Raw genomic sequence first — 19,289 nt, forward strand, 5'->3', positions numbered from 1 at the left:
CTGAAGTCCGCATACATGCGGGCAGGTACATCTTTATAAATGAAGGACGAGTGAGCGCCAGCCATCCCAGAGCTGTGGTGCTACGTGCAGACCCTCGATCTCTGGGTAATATTGTGGACTCCGCCCGGCAGATCGGAGAGGCAGATATGGGATCTAGAGGAAGAAAAAGACGGAAATATGACAGTGATTTAATTCCTTCCCCCTCTCCCACCTCATAGCCCAATCCGCTCTGTTGGCGGCTGCGCCTCGCCTTGGGTGCAGTGGGACGTGTCCCTCCCATGTTTCCCTTAATTAGGAGGAGGCAAACTTCTGTCATCCCCTCCCGCCGGCTTCGGTTTAGTAATCAGACCCACATGAGTCACGTCAAACACGCAGCCTCCTCCCGCCGGAGGGACAACTGGCCAGCGTACTCTCGGCTGTTGTCCCTTTAAAACTCGAATCCAAGGGGGTAATGATTTATCAAACTTGTGTTATCAAGAAAATGTCAAACGAAGGGCACCTTGCTTTGCACTGACGCAAACCTGGCCTTTCCCAAGGAGATATAGAAAGCGCCTCTCTTGCTGGAGTCAAACCCAGTCTTGTCAATAGCTGGTTTCACTCTCAACCGGTTCAATCTGTTGCCCGTGTCAGACATGGTGAGTGTTTGCTTTTGTTCTTTTAAGAGAAGAGGGAGCTGCGGGTGGAGGGAGGGCAGATTCGTTTAGAATACTTCTTTTTGAAGTGTTCTGTGCATTTTGGAAGAGGAAGGGAGGGCAGTTCTCACAGCTGTAGGTATTTTGTTTTTTTTTGTTTTGTTTTGTTTTGTTTTGCGAGCATCACTTGAGGTCGGAAGAGTTGGAGGGATCTCTTAACTGGGACCCTGGGCACTGTCCTCGGTGTTGAAAGCCAGGTGCCGGTACTGAGGCTAGGCGCTCGGAGTCCTAGAGGCTATTGAGATAAGAACGCTTGCTGGAGCCACGGTACTTAGATCTGGTGCAAATTAATGAGTTCTGTTCTGCGCATTTATGAAAGATGGTTAGATGAGATGTGTGCTGTTGAGGTGAAGGTTATATGACCATTCTTACAGTATAGTAGTAAATAATAGTGCTAATTTTTAGGGAGCCCTGAAAGATAACAGGAGGAGAGGAAGCAGACAGAAAAAGCACCGCAGGCATTTCTCTTCATTTGAAACTCAATTGAGAAAAAGCAAATGAAAATTAGTCCTGAGTTTTGGCCCCCAAGCAGGTGTAGGGGCAGGAAGGACCATAGACTCCTGTGGTTAGTTATTGGAGGGAGAAGGAGAATCCAAAAACTTTGCATGCTGTTTTACATATCTGGGAATCTGGAAGTGTGTAGGTTGTATAAGATAACAAACCTGGTTACTCTCTTGCGTTTTACATCTGGTTTATTATGGTGGTTGTGGGGTTGTTCTTGTTGTGTTGATTGCAGCCCTTACCCCTACCTTTGCTACCTGGAGGGTAGGGATGGTGCGCTGGGATTTGCACAACTGATTTGGCCTGAAAACCGCGCTGGTGCCAGGGCATCAGCTTTGTGGCCACAGCTTGCCTATCGCTTAAAAAAAAAAAAAAAAAAAAAGCAATGTGCATTATTGAATGACAAAGGAAATGGGGCGGAAAATTAAAGAATCTTTCTACAATAGTGATGGGGAGGTGGGCATCTACAGCCGTGATGTGAAATCCAAAGAGAGCAGGGAGCTCATGGCTGTAGGGTTATTTCCACCCTCCTCTTCTCCCCCCCTCCAAAAAAAAATTCTATTTCCTTAGTTTTCCCACGATCAAAGAGAGGAATAGTAACCGCTTTATGCCATCTGGTTATTGCCAAGACGGGCAAATTGGGAAATACGGTTTTTCTTGGAGAGGGGAAAAAAAAATTCAGATTCCAGTTTATTCCGTAGATCTCGTGTCTGGACCTGAGTGGTGAACGTCTTTATATGCAGGTACAGGTATTTTAAAAGCAGCCGTGACTTTGTGTGTGTGCACGAACTTCACATTGTATTTGCAGGATTGCGGTGCTCCCAAAGAAATGAACACACAACCAGCCAACAGCCTGGGGGCGGCGATGGCGGTGGGCCACCGCGATGGCCCGTGCGCACCCAGGACGAGCCCGGAGCAGGAGCTTCCCCCTGCCGCCGCCGCGCCAACGCCGCGTGTGCCCAGGTCCGCTTCCACAGGCGCCCAAACTTACCAGTCCCCTGACCCGCGAGCCTGCGAGACCGAGCGGCCGGGAGTGGGGACTTGCAAACTCAGTAGCCCGCGGGCGCCGGCGGCCTCCGCAGCTCTGAGAGACTTGAACGAGGCGCGCAGCGCGCAGGCCGCCGCTCCTTCTGGGGCCGCCGAGCCCGGCAACGCTCTTCATTGTAAGATTCCGGCCCTGCGCGGCCCCGAGGGGGATGCTAACGTGAGTGTGGGCAAGGGCACCCTGGAGCGGAACAATACCCCGGCTGTGGGCTGGGTGAATATGAGCCAGAGCACCGTGGTGCTGGGCACGGATGGAATCACGTCCGTGCTCCCGGGCAGCGTGGCCACCGCTGTCGCCCAGGTAAGCAGGTCGCGCTCAGCCCGCGCCGCCTCCTGCTCCCTAGGCGTGCGAGGCGAGCGGGCTGTGGCGGGTGCACGTGTGCTGATGGGGAGACCGGTTGGCAGTGCCAGGTAATGGATGCGGGAGGCAGCTTTGGGGCTTCGGAAGCTCGCACTGCGCTGGGGTCCCCGGTTCAGGGCGTGAGGGCCGTAGTGACCCTGCCAAAGAAATTGAGAACTCAGGAGCTGCCACTACCTGTCCCTCCCCATTCTCGGTAGTCTCAGACATTGGTGTGCAGCTTCATTAAGCAGTTGAGGCAGATAGGTTTATGACCTTTTGTCTATGACGGAGCCTTTTAAAATGTTTTTCCTTAATTAAAAAAAAAAATTAAAAAGGGGCACCTGGGTGGCTCAGTCAGTTGAGCCTCCGGCTGGATCTCAACATAGGGTCCTGAGTTCAAGCCCCACGAGTGGGCTCCACGCTGGCCAGAGCCTACTATTAAAAATAAAAATTAAAAAACAAATGAATACCGCGGAACACAGCCCCTGCCTCCCCTCCTCCCCCGCACGGCAGGGAATAACAGTTTAAGTATCTCAGCCTTTTCACTCAGAGTTACCAGTTATCATATAAGAACTCACTGATTGATGAGAGGTGGGTTTACATGAAGCTGCTTCGAAGCTTAAGCTTCAGGACCCTTCCAAAACCCAGCATCTTACTTCGTTATCATAACTTTGTATATTTTGGTGTTCTTATTTTAAGGGGAAATATCTCAAATGAGTAAGTTCCATGCCCCACAAACCTGGACCCACCTCTGGATTTGATCTTTTATGCTCAACCAGAGGCATGAAAAATCCACAAAATCCCAATTCTGGGTTAGGGATAAGGCAGCTAATACTGGTCACTATTACCCTCTCTCGTGGGCTCTTGTCTTCTTCCATGTCCCTGCCATCCCTCTCCTTCCTCTGATCTCTTCCCTCCTCAGTCCGGTCTCACCTATTTTAGCTCTTCCCTCCCCACCCCCAGTCTTTCTGCAGTCTCCTCCCCTTCCCTGGGCTTGGGGGCTAGGCAAGCATCCCGCGGTGGGTGCCCGAATCAAGACATCTGCCTGTGTGAGATTTCAGATTTATACAGCGCTTGTGTTCATGGTAATTCTAGTGTTTGTAGGTACACACACACACACACACACACACACACACTCATCCACAGGCTCACACTGCAGGAGCCCAAATATTAGAACAAGAACTAGAAATGAACGTACACGGAGGCTTTCCCACTTGCCCCTGTTTTGGGAGTCCACTTCTGGAGCGTTTGTCTGTATATATTAGCTGCCCCTGACAGCATGTGGCCCAATAGTGTGAACCCAGGTGGAGGCAGAAAATTGTTTCAGATGCCTTGCTTAACCTCCGCACTGCGGCAAAAGCAGCCGGAACTCCCACCCCTTTAGCTGGGGAAGAAAGGGATGGTGTGTGGGGCGGGAGGTGGTGTGCCTGGGAGGGAGTGTTGGTGGGGGGGATGTTGCAGATGTTCAGAGCAGATGAAGCCCGGTATTTGCCTATCTTCATCTCTGCCCATTTTTCTGTTCTTGCCTTTCTGACACCTACGTTGGCCCTCCTCTCTTCAGAGACTTCCTCCTGTCCTGATAGCTTCTTTACCGCCCACAGCCTGTGTCAGAGTGTGAGACCTACCAGGTTGCTAGAATAGGAAATGAAGTATGACTGAGGAGGCAGAAGCCAGGCAGTGACTTGGGTCCCTGGAACCTTTGTGTGGTGTCCAGGTGTCCTGAGCATTTTGAATTTATTTGAGGTGGCTTCACCCCCGTCCTTTGGTGCTTAGTAGTGAGGCATTCCAGAACAAGGTATTGCCCCTAAGAGAGCATCTTAGGGTGAATTTGGAGAGGTGAGCCTCAAAGGTCCATAGATTGCTGGAGCTGGAAAGTGCCTCAGGGGATAGTTATTCTGAGCCCCTCGTTTTTTTCAGATGGGGGCACAGAGGCTCGGAGAGAGCAAGTGGCTAGCCTGGGATTATCCAGTGGTAAAGTTTAGACCAGAACTCAAGGCTTTAGATGTCCTGTCTCTTCTCTATCCTTCCTCTTGTTTCACACCCACGTCTCCCTCCTGCCTGTTCACCTTTCCCTGGTGTTGAGAGGTGGCCCCCTTAAATTAGCAGACAAGGCAGGTTCTGCCTGAAGGCGTTGGCAGAGAACGTGAGGCAGGGGCTCTGGCTGGCTTTGGGCATCGCAGCTCTCTTTCTGGACTAGCAGACTCCAGAGGGAGAAAGGGCTGAGGAAGGCCTGTGTTGAGGGTTTAGGGAAGGGAGGGGGTTCTTAGGGATCTGCTTGCTATCTAGGCATGATATGGGGGGGGGGGCTGCTTGCCAATTGAACTCTTGGTCAGGGGTTGGGGATGGAGGGACCTGCTTGCAACCAACCAACAGGTTCAGGGTTTGGGGAAAGCTGCTTGCTGGTGTGCCCTGACTGCAGGAATTGGGAAGGAGGGGTTTAGGGGTCTGTTGAAGAGGAATCTTCAGATCCGAATTGGGAGCCTGCTTGCTGGAAGGCTCTCAGTGCAGGGTTGAGGGGTGAGGGCCCTGCTTGGAGATGCATCTTCTCTTCCAGATTGGGGTCCTGCTTGCCAATGCATCCTCGGTTGGAAAATGGGGGCCTGCTTGCCGGGAAAGACCCTCAGCAGGGGGGAGGGGCGGAATGGGGCCTGCTTGCGACCGACCCCCCCCCTCCCCCCGGGGCTGTTATCCGACAATGTGCTTTTCCGCCCCCAGGAGGACGAGCAAGGGGATGAGAATAAGGCCCGAGGGAACTGGTCCAGCAAACTGGACTTCATCCTGTCCATGGTGGGGTATGCAGTGGGGCTGGGCAATGTCTGGAGGTTTCCCTACCTGGCCTTCCAGAACGGGGGAGGTACGGCTTTTCCGGTCTTTCCGCCTACGGCGCGGCGGGGCGGGCACTTGCGGGTTGGGGAGGTGCGCAGAGCCCTGGGAGGGGGCTGGGAGGGGAGGCTCCCCCCAGCCTCCTCACGCTCCAGCCCCATCCGGGGTAGGCATCAGTGCTGAGCCAGAGGGCCGGAGGCACTGTAACTGGTTGGCCCTGGATGCAGGAGGCTTTTATCAGGAGACTCGGGAGAGGTGGGCCTCCCTGATCCCCCACTGAACCAGCCCGCGGGACTGGCTCCCCAGCCAAGTAGGCATTGACAGAGGGGAGTTCAAACTCTAATTTCGCTGACGAATATTCTGGTAGCAGCACACTTTATGTGTGCTGTAGTACAGTAGCTGTGTGGTCCTGGACACCAAATTAAGGACGGTTTAAGATTATAACCTGGAAATCTGAGCCTACCTGGGAGACTTTGGGAATGGGTACTTGAGTCAGGCATAATGCAGACTGAGCAAAACACACAGCGTGAGTGGAGAGAAGCCGGGGCTTGTACTCTCAAAAATCTCTCAGAAAAAAATATTTTTTTTTTAATTTAAGAAAAGTTTTTTTTTAAACCCTCTCAGAAGTATCCCCACAGATACACCCTCTTGGGCACGTGCGGGACAGATTTTGACTTTAGCCAAATTGGCAAAACCGGTTTCCGTTTCATTGGTCTTCACTGGGTGGAAGAAGCTGCTTTTGAAGGAAAATCATTTCAGAAATGGTAAAGATGCGGGTTAGGCACACGCCAGCTGCCAGTCCGCTAGAATCCCCTGTACAGTCTTGTGTGCTCACCAAGGAGGAGGGACCCAGCACCCAGCACGTTCCAGGTCCCTTTTGTTTGCCCTCTGCCACCCTGAAGCCGCTTAACCAGAGGCTTGCCCGCCCCACACTGCCCAAACTAACAAGTTCCCATCTCAGAATAGGAATTTGCAACCTAGACTCCCTCCTAGGGCCAAAGAGACCCTCACCCCCGCCCCCAGGTTAGGATTTTCCTATTTTGTTTTCCTATTCCGATTTTGTTTTCTTTTGGGTGGGCTCGGAACAGGAGACAGGTGCTTCCCCCTGGGGTGATTAAAATAGAAAAACAGGCCTTCTCCCCTCTAATTCCAAATAAGGACGCACTGACAAGTACTTAGGAGGACTGTAGCCCCTTTGCAATCAGAGATGCCCTAGAAACCAAAGAACGTGTGCCGGCCACACAAACCTAGGCCCCCTAGCTGGGTTTCCACTTCGTTTTCAGCAGGAGTCCCAGCTCAGGATTCAGGAATTGGGCTGGAGTTGCTATACTAAGGTTTCCATTGACAGCGGGCAGCTGGGTACCGCAGGATGGGGCTAGGGAGGGAGTTTCAGCGGGCGGAGGCGAAACTGCTCCAGTGTTGCCCTGCCCCCTGTCCCTGTCCCTGCCCCTGATCGCCTTTTCTGGTCCTGGGGTTCCAGGAGCTCCTTGTGGAGCCAGGCACAAGGAGGGGGAGGCAGACTCCTCCCCACTCCCCCACCCCCCACTGCAGCTCTGGCAACCCCCTTCTGGCCCCCAGCACTGGAGAGCTCCCCTTGCCTCCTCCTTCTCAGAAACGGAAGAGAAGGATTGCACAATTCACATCTTTCTCAAAAACCCCATCAGGAGAGGCTAGAGCAGGATCCCTGGTTTTAATTTCCATCCACTTGAGGATACTGCTGGACCTTCCCTGGCTGGAGAGGCCTGGGCAGGGGTCCTTCTGCCAGACAGGAAGTTGGAAAGAACAGAGCAGAAAAAAATCAACTTCCCTTCCCTGGAGCCCAGCATTCTGGGCTCTGGCATCCCTGATGTCCAAATGGGCTCTGACCCTTGCAACAGTCTTCCTGGTCCAATCTTTTCAAAGATCATGGCTGTTTCCCAGAGCCTTCCCAAACAACCTACAACAATCATTGAAGGGAAAAGAGTCCCAGAGAACCTCTCTCAGTCTGTGGAGGCCTCCTGACTGCTACTGTCCTGGTTGGGGATGGGTGGTGTTCCAGGGAATCAAGAGATGAAGAGTTGACAGCCCCAGGGAGCTAGATAAGATAAGACACCAAGTCTAGATAAGACACCAAATTAATATTGTCAAGTGCTCAGTGCCTGGGGAAGTGACTGAGGGAGGACAGAGGAGGGAGGCTTCTTGGAGGAGGAAGCATTTGAGTTGACCTTGAAGGACAGAAGGGACTTTTTATGTGGGGAAGGACGTTGAGGAGTGCTGGTGGCTGTAGTGGTGGGGAGAAGGATATTATAGCCACTTGTCTGGCAGAACAGACCCAGGACCCACAGTCAGGAGGTGTGCTGGTAATTCGGGGTATTGCACAGAAGGGCTCTTGGAATCTACCTTAGTAGATGTTAGGTCCTCCGAGGGTAGAGATGCCCAGAAGATTTCACCAAATCTCACTCCAGCATGAAGTCAAAGGTGTGGATTTGTTGCATGCTGAAAGAGCTTAATTTGAGAACATTGAAATGCTATAATAAAAGAAAAGAGAAAAGAATAAAACCCAATAGCACACAACCCCTAGTCACCCATCCAGGGGGAATTGGAAAGAGGAGTATGTTTGCAGGGTACTCTTGCATTTTGTAGAGGAGGGCGATTAAATGTCCCGGGGTGCCTTTGTTTGAGCTGGAATATCAAAAGTTTCCTGGAAAACGAGGGTGAGCCAGCTCCCACCGCAGAGGGCAAATGTGGTCCAAGACAGCCTTGGTCTCCCAGGGCTCTCACTTGCTGCTCTCTCTTCCAAAGGTGCTTTCCTCATTCCCTATCTGATGATGCTGGCTCTGGCCGGGTTACCCATCTTCTTCCTAGAAGTGTCCCTGGGCCAGTTTGCCAGCCAGGGACCAGTGTCTGTGTGGAAGGCCATCCCGGCCCTACAAGGTGAGTCTACCCTACCTTCCCGCCTCCTCCGCCCTATCATGTTCTCTCTGGCACCACGTGGCCTCCAGGAGGGCCATCTGCTTTTGTCAACAGTAGAATTGACGGTTTCCTTTATTTGATCAATTCCACTTCTGAGACCCTCTGGAAAGTGACCTAAGGTTGCCTCTGGCATTGTTCTCTTCCCAGGAGAATGCCTCAATTTCCCTGATAGAGTGTCCTCCTCTGTTCGTGTATCCTTGTGTAAAAGAGAGCCACCACCTAGCTGCCCACCCTGCGCCCAACTGTTAGAATTCCCTAGGTTCGGGGTTGGAATAAATCCCTGGAAATTTTGCTTCCGCAGGCTGTGGCATCGCAATGCTGATCATCTCCGTCCTAATAGCCATATACTACAATGTGATAATTTGCTACACACTTTTCTACCTGTTTGCCTCCTTTGTGTCTGTGCTGCCCTGGGGCTCCTGCAACAACCCTTGGAACACACCAGAATGCAAAGATAAAACCAAACTTTTATTAGGTAAGTTTGGATATACCTACTTTAAGTGGTGGGCACAGAGAGTAAAACAACCAACCATACACTTCATTCTCACATTTGTTTTTAAAATATTTTATTTATTTACTTGACAGAATGTGTGAGAGAGGAAGCATAAGCAGGGGGAGGGGGCTCCCCGGTGAGCAGGGAGCCCTAATGGGGACCAGACCCCAGGACCCTGAGTCCTTTGGCTCATGACCTGAGCGGAAGGTGGATGAGATGCTTAACCAACTGAGCCACTCAGGTGCCCCTAATTCTAACATTTCAAGAGCTCATGGCTCAGAGGAGGAGTAATCAAGCTTTGTTTGCTCATGCCTAATGGGTGTTTGTTAAAAACAAACTCTCTGGCCCACCAGAGAGTCTGATACGGCAGATTTGGGCGGGGTTGGGAATTGGCATCTTAGCAAGGTCTGCAGGCAATTCAGTTTGCTTGCAGGGGACAAGTCGAAAGCGATGGGGTCTGAGTCATGTGATCCCGGGTCCACCCTTGACAAAACGCTGCTCAGTGCATGAGGTATCTCTGAGGACAGATGTTCGACTCGAAGACCTCTGACAGAAATGTGGATAATGCAGTACCTAAAATGGGGATGTGCGCGTGTGCCTGGGTAGACAGGGAGAGTGCCTGAAGGTCCCCTTCAGACCTGAAATCCCCTGGGACTTGAAGGCTTGTGGGGAGCTTTCCGCTTGCTTCGTCTAAGGCAAAAAGAAAAAGTGAGGAGGAGCCGGGCAGACTTGTGGGCCAGACCCTCCGGTCTGAATGACCTCCCTGCGCCTGACAGGACGTGGGTCTGGGTCAGGTAACTTCGCTCTCTGCATCTGTACTTTTGTCTTTAGTCAACTATAAATAATACTATCCTTTATCCTACCTACCTCATGGGACTGGTGTCAGGCAACAAGAAACAAACGGCATGGGAGCCCTCCAGAAATCGAGGTACCTCGGCCGCCTTTGGTCTCCCGTCGTTTCAGTGGGCGTCAGTAAGCAAGCCGTTTCTTGTTTTCCCAGCAGCTCTATTATTCCCTGCGGTTACCTCAGTCTGCGCTGAGGTCAGACTCCCACCATGTCTAGCTGGTGGGCTCTTGGCTCCTGTGCCCTTTCAGCTAGCTCACTGCAGAGATGCGGGGTTCTTCAACCCTTCCAGTGTATTAAGAGAGAAAGATGAATTCTTCCTTCCTACACTGCCAGGGAGATACACAAACCTACAGGCCCTAACGTACACTGGCATGTTTTTACACATGGGCATGTACATGCACGCCGTGACCACCTACACCTAGAGAGGTGTTTTATTTTTTTTTTTTAAGATTTTATTTATTTATTTTTGAGGGAGAGAGAGCACACAAGTAGGGTGGGGAGGGGCAGAGGGAGAGGAGGAAGCAGGCTCCCCGCTGAGCAGAGACACCCCCCCCCCATATGAGGTTCAATCCCAGGACCCCGAGATCATGACCAGAGCTGAAGGCAGAGGCTTAACCCACTGAGCCACCCAGGCATGAAGAGGTTTTGAATAAGAGCTGAAACTAAAGACTTGTGCCCATTCAATTCAAACTGTGTTTACCCGGAAGTGCTCTGGAGTGGGGGGCGGGGATTTGTGGAGGTTCCCAGGGGTGTGGCTCACTGATGGTATGGCCAAGAGTAAGTGTCCTTTAGACTCTCTGGGCCTCCGTGTTCTTATCTGCACAGTCTCCGTGTCGATGGGTTCTTGGGCAGCGGTTCTCAGCCCAGGCTGCTGCGTATCAGAATCACCCGAGGAACTGACAGATCAAAACGTCACTTAGGGTCCACTTCAGACCAATTAAATGGGACAGTTTGGGGATGGAGTCGAAGAATCTGTGGTCTTAAAGTTCCCCGGGGGAACTAAAGAACCACTGGGTTGGAGTTTGCCCACACCCCTTTGTTAGGATGCCCCTCACCATTTTTGGACTCAAGGACCTTACCTTCTTGCCGCAGTTTCTGCCCCACCCAGGGGTCACCTCTGCAAAGCTGCTCTCCAAGACAATGCCACTTGGTAGCCCTTTGCAGAATCACAACTAACAATAAGCTGCTCCAATGGTTTGCTAGAGCATTTCCCAGGCTCTAGGACCTAGATGCAGAAATACCTCAAGGTCGTCTCAGAGCCTTGCTTGTCCTTGCCAGATCCTGCCTGGGAAGGAAGTGAAGTATCTGCTGAAAAAAGGGCGGCTGGCTTGGTTCAGGCTCCGCGGGGAGTTTCCCTTGAGACTTCCATCAGGCACCGCGTGGGACACGGTGATCAGTGTCCTGTATCGGTCCTCCAGGAGGGAGCGTAGCTCAGAAACAACATTCTTGTCAGCTGATGATGCCTACTGACATTTCTCTAGCACCTTAACGCTTAATGATCGTAACCACATTTTACATACTGGGTACCGTGGAAACCCTTTTACTCATGTTAAAGCCCCTGGCTTTGTGGAGTATCCAGTCTGGCTCACAGAAACCCAGGAAACATTAAAGGCAGAGTAAGGGCATTAGCAGCTGAGCTCCTGGTTGACTGGTACAAACCATAAAAACTATGCAAGCTCTGAGCAGAGAGGAACAATGGACATTGTTCACTCTGGCTATTCCCTGGAAGCACATGGACAGGCTGGACAGATTTTTATCTCATTCTTAGCAAGTGCTTTACATTTTTTGCCTTTTTTTTTTTTTTAAAGCAAGATGTCAATCCCCACTATCTTTTTTTTTTTTTTTTTTTTTAAAGATTTATTTATTTATTTGACAGAGAGAGAGAGAGATCACAAGTAGGTAGAGAGGAGGGCGGGGGTGGGGGGGAAGCAGGCTCTTTGCTGAGCAGAGACCCCGATTCGGGGCTTGATCCCAGACCCTGAGACCATGACCTGAGCCAAAGGCAGAGGCTTAACCCACTGAGCCACCCAGGCGCCCCATTCCCCACTATCTTTGTGCAGCTACCCTCACCCCCTACCCCGGTCTGTTCATCTCTGTGCTCTCTGCACATGTCTATGCTCTGTTCCTTGGGCCAGGCTCGCCCCTGTGGATGTATTGGTCCTTCGGGGTCCTGGGCTGACTTGGGAAAGGTGATGATGGTTTGACTTGCAGAGATACTAGCACTTTTCTGGCCCCACTGCTCTGATGGACAAGTCAGGAGTTCAGACAGTGGATATTCCAGATTCTTTCCCAAATGGCCATTCTGAGAGAGGCTTGTTTAGGAAATGGGGGAAAAAAATCCCTTCCCCTGGTGCAATGTTCCACTCTTCCACTCCAGGCTCAGCCTCTCTCTGTCTCTGCCTTACCAGGAGAGAGCGGGCCACTGGTCTCAGGAGGGAGGGATTGGCTCGCAGTTAGGACCTTTAGCCTTAGTGGGGAGATGTCTATCCCATGGCTGGCTCAGCCGAGCTGGGGTCCAGTCGCTCTGGTGGCCCACCTCACCCGCGAGGTACCAGGGCCCTCTAAACCACCCAACCCCGGGCTCTGTCCCTGGGCAGAGGCTGGGCTTGCAGTGTATTTCGTAAGTTACAGGTTATAAGAGAGACCGTCTTCCTCAGGAGGGCCCAACCCTTCAGGTCTCTGTAAGGGAGAATGGCTAACCCATGCCCTGACAAGGGAGACCAGTCACCGTCCTGTGAAATTTAGGAGCTGGGGTCATTTAAAATGGGGACACCATAAATACCATTTCTGTTTCTGGAAAGGCTTCATTTTCATTAGCACTTTAATTCAGTGATCCTTTTTCCTCCCTTGTCTTTCGTGTGCTTTCATTTATCAATAACTGCCCCAGTAAAGAGAGGCCCATTCCACCAGCTTCCGATTTAGCGACATCCTTTGTTCAGCCTTGCGGGGCCACCGCGTGCGGCGGGCACCGCCGGTCATTCCTCCGCCGGCCCACCTGGAGGCGCCGGGAAGCACGCTGCTGCCGCCCAGCGGTGAGAAGAGATACTGCAGGAGGCTTGTGGCGGCGGGAAGCCCGCCGCAGTGACGCAGGAATGGTGTGACCTTGCACTGCCGCGGCGAGCAGGGATCCGCAGACATCCACAGCCCAGAGCCTTTATCTAGCGAAGCTGCCCCGCGTGATTCACAGTGGCAGTTCTGGAAGCAAGCGAAGGGGCGTTTGCCCGCACGTTAGCGACGTCTTCAGTCTCGGGGGGATGGATGTACTTTTTGGCAGGAGGACAGGAAATCACTATCGTGCACACTTAAAAGTGACAGCGAGAGCCCTTTCCGGCCTCCGCTCAGATCGCTGCTGGGGAAGCGAATGCTCCCTCTGGAAATATTTAATAGTTATTGGGCCGGAAGCCCTCTGGAAACCTGTCATTTGATTAGACTAAAAGAAGAGAGTGTTGAATAAGAAGGTATTCTGAGGACATTCAAAGCAGTGGCTCTCCACCCCGGGGAGATATTTCAGGAAACATTTGATCATGTTTATACGTATTTGGGGTTGTCGCATCGGGATGGTGGGGTGCGGGCGGTGCCGGGTGGATGCTCCTGCCATCTAGTGGGCAGAGGGCAGCGGTGCTGTCCAGTGTCCTGCGATGCGCGGGACGGCTCCCCCTGCAGGGAACTCTGGCCCCGAAGTCAGTCGCACCGTTGAAAACCTGGTCTGAAGAACTCATCAGAGGGAAGAGATTCTTACAAGTGTGGTTTTTAACATTTTATCCGATATAGTGAGATCTTCTGGGGGAATGGGTGGGAGGCCATAGGTGGCTTGTGGCTGGCCAGTGGCATTGTGGGAGAGGATGCTAAGGACTAGAGATGCCCACCCCATGAAAAGATGTAACAACGATGACTGAGTTATGGCTAAAACCGGTGGAGTCCAAGTGTGCGCTAGGCATGGTGAGAATTATTTTTTCATCCTGTGTCACTTTCTTTGGCTTTTTCAGCAATTTTGTGTCCTGGACACAACTATTATCCAACAGGAGAGGTTTGGACAGGTCAAGGAACTCATCTAAACTCTCGGGGCAGAGGAGCCTCAGCACCTATGATCTTACCCACTTTGTTGTTCCACGGAGGGCATGCGTTGGGAGCTCATGTTTCAGACCTGGGGGCCCATGTGCTCTTTTGTGGTCATAGTTCGGTCCATGATATTTAAAAGTAATTTGATCTTACTTGCAACGTTTTAAAATGGTGAGGGTTCACGTAGATATGCACATCTTCTGTGTCTTTTTTCCAGAACACCTGGAAAAGGCATGGCACGGGTCGGCTGGAACATTCTCTGGTTTGCCAGAGTCCCCACCTCCCCTTATGACCCTCTTTTATGCCTTCATCATTTGTGTCACCAGCCTGCCTTCTGACGCTGTTCGAGTCTATGATCCCTGCTCTCTGCCTCCTCACAGAATGGCTGAGATCATGGCTCCCAGAGAGAGAATGCTGGTTTGCCTCCTGGTTTTGCTGCATGATATTAAAGCATGCTCTTCTCTGTGCCTTCGTTTCTTTATCTGCAGCCTAGACAGGTGGCATACCTACTTCGTAGGGGTGATGGGTACATTAATTGGTACATATAAAGCACAGTAACTGGTACGCTTCATGTAAGCATTTGCCATTGTTACTGTCGCTTTTCACTCCTTTGTAAAATAATATCTTTTAGGATAAAATGGTATGTTGGTGGACTCTACTTAAACTATCTGTCAAGTGATGAGTTTTTATAAAGCTGTCAGAGAGGCTTGTAATATGGACAGAAAGACTTCAGCTTGTTCCTTTTTTTTTTTTTTTACCAAAGATTTTATTTATTTATTTGACAGAGAGAGATCACAAGTAGGCAGAGACCAGGCAGAGAGAGAGGAGGAAGCAGGCTCCCTGCTGAGCGGAGAGCCGATGCGGGGCTCCATCCCAGGACTCTGGGATCATGACCTGAGCCGAAAGCAGAGGCTTTAACCCACTGAGCCACCCAGGCGCCCCAGCTTGTTCCTATTTAAAATGAACATAATAGGGACATCTGGGTGGCTTAGTTGGTCGAGCATCTGACTCTCGATTTCAGCTCAAGTCATGATCCCAGGGTTGTGAGATTGGGCCCCACCTTGGGCTTCACACTGGGTGTAGATTCTGCTTAAGATCCTCTCTCCCTCCTCTGCCCCTGCCCCCCACTCTCTTTCTCTAAAAAAATTAAAGTATTATAATAATATACACCTGCCAGATCTGATGAGGATCTCTCCGGATAAGTATTGTTAGTGTCCATCACAGTGCCTGACACACTAAAAGCCACATGGTGAGTCCCCTTGCCCACCCCAGCCTTGGTCAGCCTTTCTCAACCTTGACATTCTGTACACTTTCACCAGATAATACTATGGTTGGGGGGGCACTGTCCTGGGCACCTGAAGATATTTGGTGGAGTCAGGGGCCTCTAACCACTAGATGCCAGTAACTCTCTGTTCCCCAGAAATGACAAATAAACATGTCTCCAGATATTGCCAAGTGTCCTCTGGGGGACAGCTTTGTCCCCAGTTGAGAAGCACGTGTGGGGTCTTGCTGGAGGCCTACAAGCACATGGCATGGCAGCTGCCTCCACTACCCCACATGAGTGTGTGGAAAGCAGATGCAGCCTGCTTTTTGTTTTTGTGTGTTTTTTTTTAAGATTTTATTTATTTGTTTATTTGACAGACGGAGATCACAAGCAGGCAGAGCAGCAGGCAGAGAGAGAGGAGGAAGCAAGCTCCCCAGGGAGCAGAGAGCCCGATGTGGGGCTCGATCCCAGGACTCTGGGATCAAGACCTGAGCCGAAGGTGGAGGCTTTAACCCACTGAGCAACTCAGGCGCCCCCAGGCTGTGTTTTAAAGCACTTACTCTATGTTGACTTCAAGGTGACCTCCTTAGGAAGCCTTCTGTGGAGGTAGTCCTTCTGAAGGCTTGTTTACATCTGATGAAATTTCAGATCGCAGATTTCAATTTTCAGAATTCAATTGCGGATTCATTTTTGCAAGCCATTTGTTTTCTATGGAGTCATAGTCATAAGGATCGGGATTTGAATCCTGATTCTCTTCCTTATTGGTCTTGTGATTTGAGTAGAGTTACTTAGCCTCCTTGAACTTTTCCCTCACTTTTTTAAAGAATTTTTTTTTTTTAAGATTTACTTATTTTTACTTGAGAGAAAGAGTTGGAGTGGGGGAGAGGAAGAGGGAGAGAGAATCTCAAGCAGACTCCACGCTAAATGGGGCTCAGTCCCATGACCCTGAGATGGGGACCTGAGCTGAAATCAAGAGTCAGACACTTAACTCACTGAGCCACCAAGGTGTACCCCCCCCCCCGCATTTAAAAAAAAGGCAGCAATAGCACCTACCTCTAGGCTGTTGTGAACATTAATGAGGTAACACATGCAGAATGCTTGGCACGGTTCTGGCCATCCAGGGAGTGTTCTGAAAACAACAGCCTTTGGCATCAGCACAAGGCACTGCTGTGGGTCCCGGGGGCTCCAGCGTGAATAACACATAACCCTTGGGTTCGTCTGCACCTGGCTGTGCTCAGTTAACACTTCCTCAAAGTTACTCTCCAATATTTGGCAAGTATTTTCAGCTCTTGTTTCCCAGTTGCTGGAGAGAGACGTGCGTGTATTTTCTGTACAGATCTCACCGTGTTTCTGCTCCATGCTCTCTTACACAGATTCCTGTGTCATCAGCGACCATCCCAAAATACAGATCAAGAACTCAACTTTCTGCATGACTGCCTATCCCAACTTGACAATGGTTAACTTCACCAGCCAGGCCAATAAGACGTTTGTCAGTGGGAGTGAAGAGTATTTCAAGTAAGACTTTTTTTTTTTTCCTTAACTTTCTAAGGGAAACCCAGTGAATGAATGAATTTTCAAGTTGTCATCTAGAGGTGTGGGTGGCCCAAGGGATGGGTTGCCTCCCTCTGCACCCTCCCCACTACTTGAGTGACCCAGAAGGAAGGTTTCTTCCCTGATTGGGCTTCTGAGAGCAGATTGTTGGTCGTCGTGGTTCAGGAGAGCGGAGGTGACTGCGTGCTTCTGGGAATAGAACTGGCGGTGCTGTCACTCCCGATGTTGGTGACAAAACTCTGCAAAACCTTCAGCCAATGGGGTCAAAGCAGACCTTCAGTAAACTAGGTGTTGGGTTTTTATTTTTAGTTCCTCTGAACTTCAGAAGGGAAGAGAGGCAAAAAGTAAGAAAACAAGGCATCGTCAATGACTTAGTTTAAAGAAGAACTATTTTTTTTTTTTTTAACAGTTTTGCCTTACTTTTGTACTTTCTACATCCATTTTTGTCTGGTCTTTGAGGATTGAGGTTCAGGGATATGAGGAAATCCTCAGCCATTCTAGGAAGATTTCATAAAGTTTATGGAATGATTTTTTAAGGTAGATAAATGTGGAAAGAGTTCAATGAAGTGTAAGTAAGGAGTGTTCTCCTGTTACGCTTTATGTCAGGGTTATAAACTCAGACATGCCAAGGGCTTGGCAGGGAGGTTTTGAAGTATGAACAAGTTGATAGAGAATGGTGGGGACTGTGGCAAACCAGAGAGCCTTGTCTGCCACGGGGGAGGGAGGCTGTTCCTGCTGAGCTCCCAATGGTCACTGTCTTGTGGGAAGTTGGGCCACTGCTGCTAGAACTTCCATTTTATTTTATATTAATTTTATTTTTTAAAGATTTTATTTATTTATTTGAGAGACAGAGAACAAGCAGGAGAACAGCAGAGGGAGAGGGAGAAGCAGACTTCCTGCTGAGCAAGGATCCTGATGTGGGGCTCAATCCCAGGACCCTGGGATCAAGACCTACCCCTGGCTTAGGGACCATGACTTAATTGACTAAGTCACCCAGGTGCCTCTAGAGCTTCTGTTTTATGAGAGGTTGGAAATAAAATCCAAATTTTTATGTGTCTCTCCAATTTTAAATGTTAGCAAACTAATTCAAATAAAACACTGGGGCCAAATAAAACTCACATGTCAGTGGACCCCTGGTTTGTGGCCTTCACTTAGATAGTGAGAAGTGGTCATTCCTATCCCCACTTCTCCCAATTACGAGTAATTCCTTTTCCAGGTTTTCTCTCCTGTATGCACGCAGAGGATACAGGGAACAGGACAAAAGGGGGAGTTAGGCTGAATGATGACATAATTCTTTGTGAAGATAATGTAGTGGGTCTTGATTCACCCTTAGTACTGGGAAGCTGAGTTTGACCTGGTGGTTAGACAAAATCTGATCCCATAATCCATGTGGTTCGAATGATTCTAGGTCTGCTTTTGGTGATCTTCACTAATCCTCTGGGACCAGTTTTCATTTCCAAGAAGAAATGTTACTAGCCTTTGGAGAAGTCCCTTATTAAAGCATGGCGTACTTGGCATGGCCGAGATGCTGTGGAATTAATTGTTGCTTAAATGGTTTGCCCATGAGGGGAGTGGGGATGTCGGGGGGAGCCTTGGCACTGCTTGGGAAATGTTCCTAAGGTTTGGGGGCCCAGGTCACTTCCACCCCTGGTCACTTTTACTCAATTTTTTTTTTAAAGATTTTATTTATTTATGTATTTGAGAGAATGAAAGATAGAGCATGAGCAGGGGGAGAGGGAGAGGCAGACTCCCCACGGAACAGGGAGCCCAACCTGGGGCTCATGACTTGAGTCAACGACAGACGTTTAACTGACTTAACCCAGGCGGCCTACTTTGACTCCACTCTTGAGCCCTGATTGCCGCAGGGGCTGAGACAGAAAGGAGCGTGGTTGTTCTAGAACTCAAGGCTGTGCGCTGATTAACGGCCTCCGGAGTCCACACTCACTGGCGGGCTGGAGGGCACCGTGGCCAGCCAGGCCAGGAGTGGTGCCACCTTCGCGTCCCTCTGCAGGTCAGAACATTCTGGGCTGACGTTTCTGCAGTCCCGTGGAGTCTGGATTCTAGCTGGCCCTTCGTTCAGGTCACAGAGAAATGCTAGGCTACAGCGCGGTGCTTGCATCCAGAATCCCGGCGCTGGTTGTTGCAGAGTTGCAAGGATTGTCTGAGTCACCACTCTGTCCCCATGACTACCTCCTGTCCCCATGACTACCTCCTGTCCCCAGGAGGGCAGCCGGGCTACAAGCCACTGCCAGGGATGTGGGGGCTGCCAGGCGGGCCACGGCTTCTCAAGCAGATACACAGATGACCAGCAGCCCCCTTCTGTTCACATGTTCTCAGTCTTTGCATTCCTTGGATAAGGGCCAGCCGGCGCTGCTTTTCCATTTCAGCCAGGCTCGGCCAGTGACCAACGCAACTGAACTAACCTACAGAGCAGCAGTTTTGGTCATTGAGCCTCGTGACTCTTTTACATTGAAAATTATACAAATGCAATTGGAATGCAGCCTCTTAAAAGAGTAGAACACTACAGAAAATAGACAAAAATCGTGCTTGATGGTTCAGAGTGCCTGTTAGTGGTGTGTCCTTACAGAAAGACCTCAGCCTCGAGAGTGCCTGTGGGCAGGCTGGGCCAGGACCCCCAATGCCGTTGGAGTTGTCACACCTGTTCTGGGGCAGCTCTGGATGCCAATGGAGCTGACCTAGCCTTGTTCAGAGGCTGCCCAGGG

At 50.6% G+C, this 19,289-nt stretch overlaps 1 protein-coding gene across 2 annotated transcripts in view; it reads left to right on the forward strand.

Annotated features, from left to right (window-relative positions):
• Positions 1-322: 322 nt before the first annotated feature.
• The window catches only part of SLC6A5 (solute carrier family 6 member 5), a 57,296-nt gene continuing 38,329 nt past the window's right edge, over positions 323-19,289 (forward strand). The window contains exons 1-6 of one of the 2 annotated variants that reach the window (XM_059138310.1): positions 323-635; positions 2,002-2,538; positions 5,293-5,431; positions 8,182-8,313; positions 8,654-8,827; positions 16,389-16,530. In XM_059138310.1, the coding sequence (XP_058994293.1) occupies positions 633-635; positions 2,002-2,538; positions 5,293-5,431; positions 8,182-8,313; positions 8,654-8,827; positions 16,389-16,530 (1,127 nt within the window). In that variant the 5' untranslated portion in view covers positions 323-632. Of the gene's footprint in view, positions 636-2,001; positions 2,539-5,292; positions 5,432-8,181; positions 8,314-8,653; positions 8,828-16,388; positions 16,531-19,289 lie in introns of those variants that run through there. The other variant, XM_059138316.1, reaches the window with a different exon arrangement.

The sequence above is a fragment of the Mustela lutreola genome, chromosome 1, assembly GCF_030435805.1.
Source record: "Mustela lutreola isolate mMusLut2 chromosome 1, mMusLut2.pri, whole genome shotgun sequence".
In the NCBI taxonomy this organism is placed as follows: domain Eukaryota; kingdom Metazoa; phylum Chordata; class Mammalia; order Carnivora; family Mustelidae; genus Mustela; species Mustela lutreola.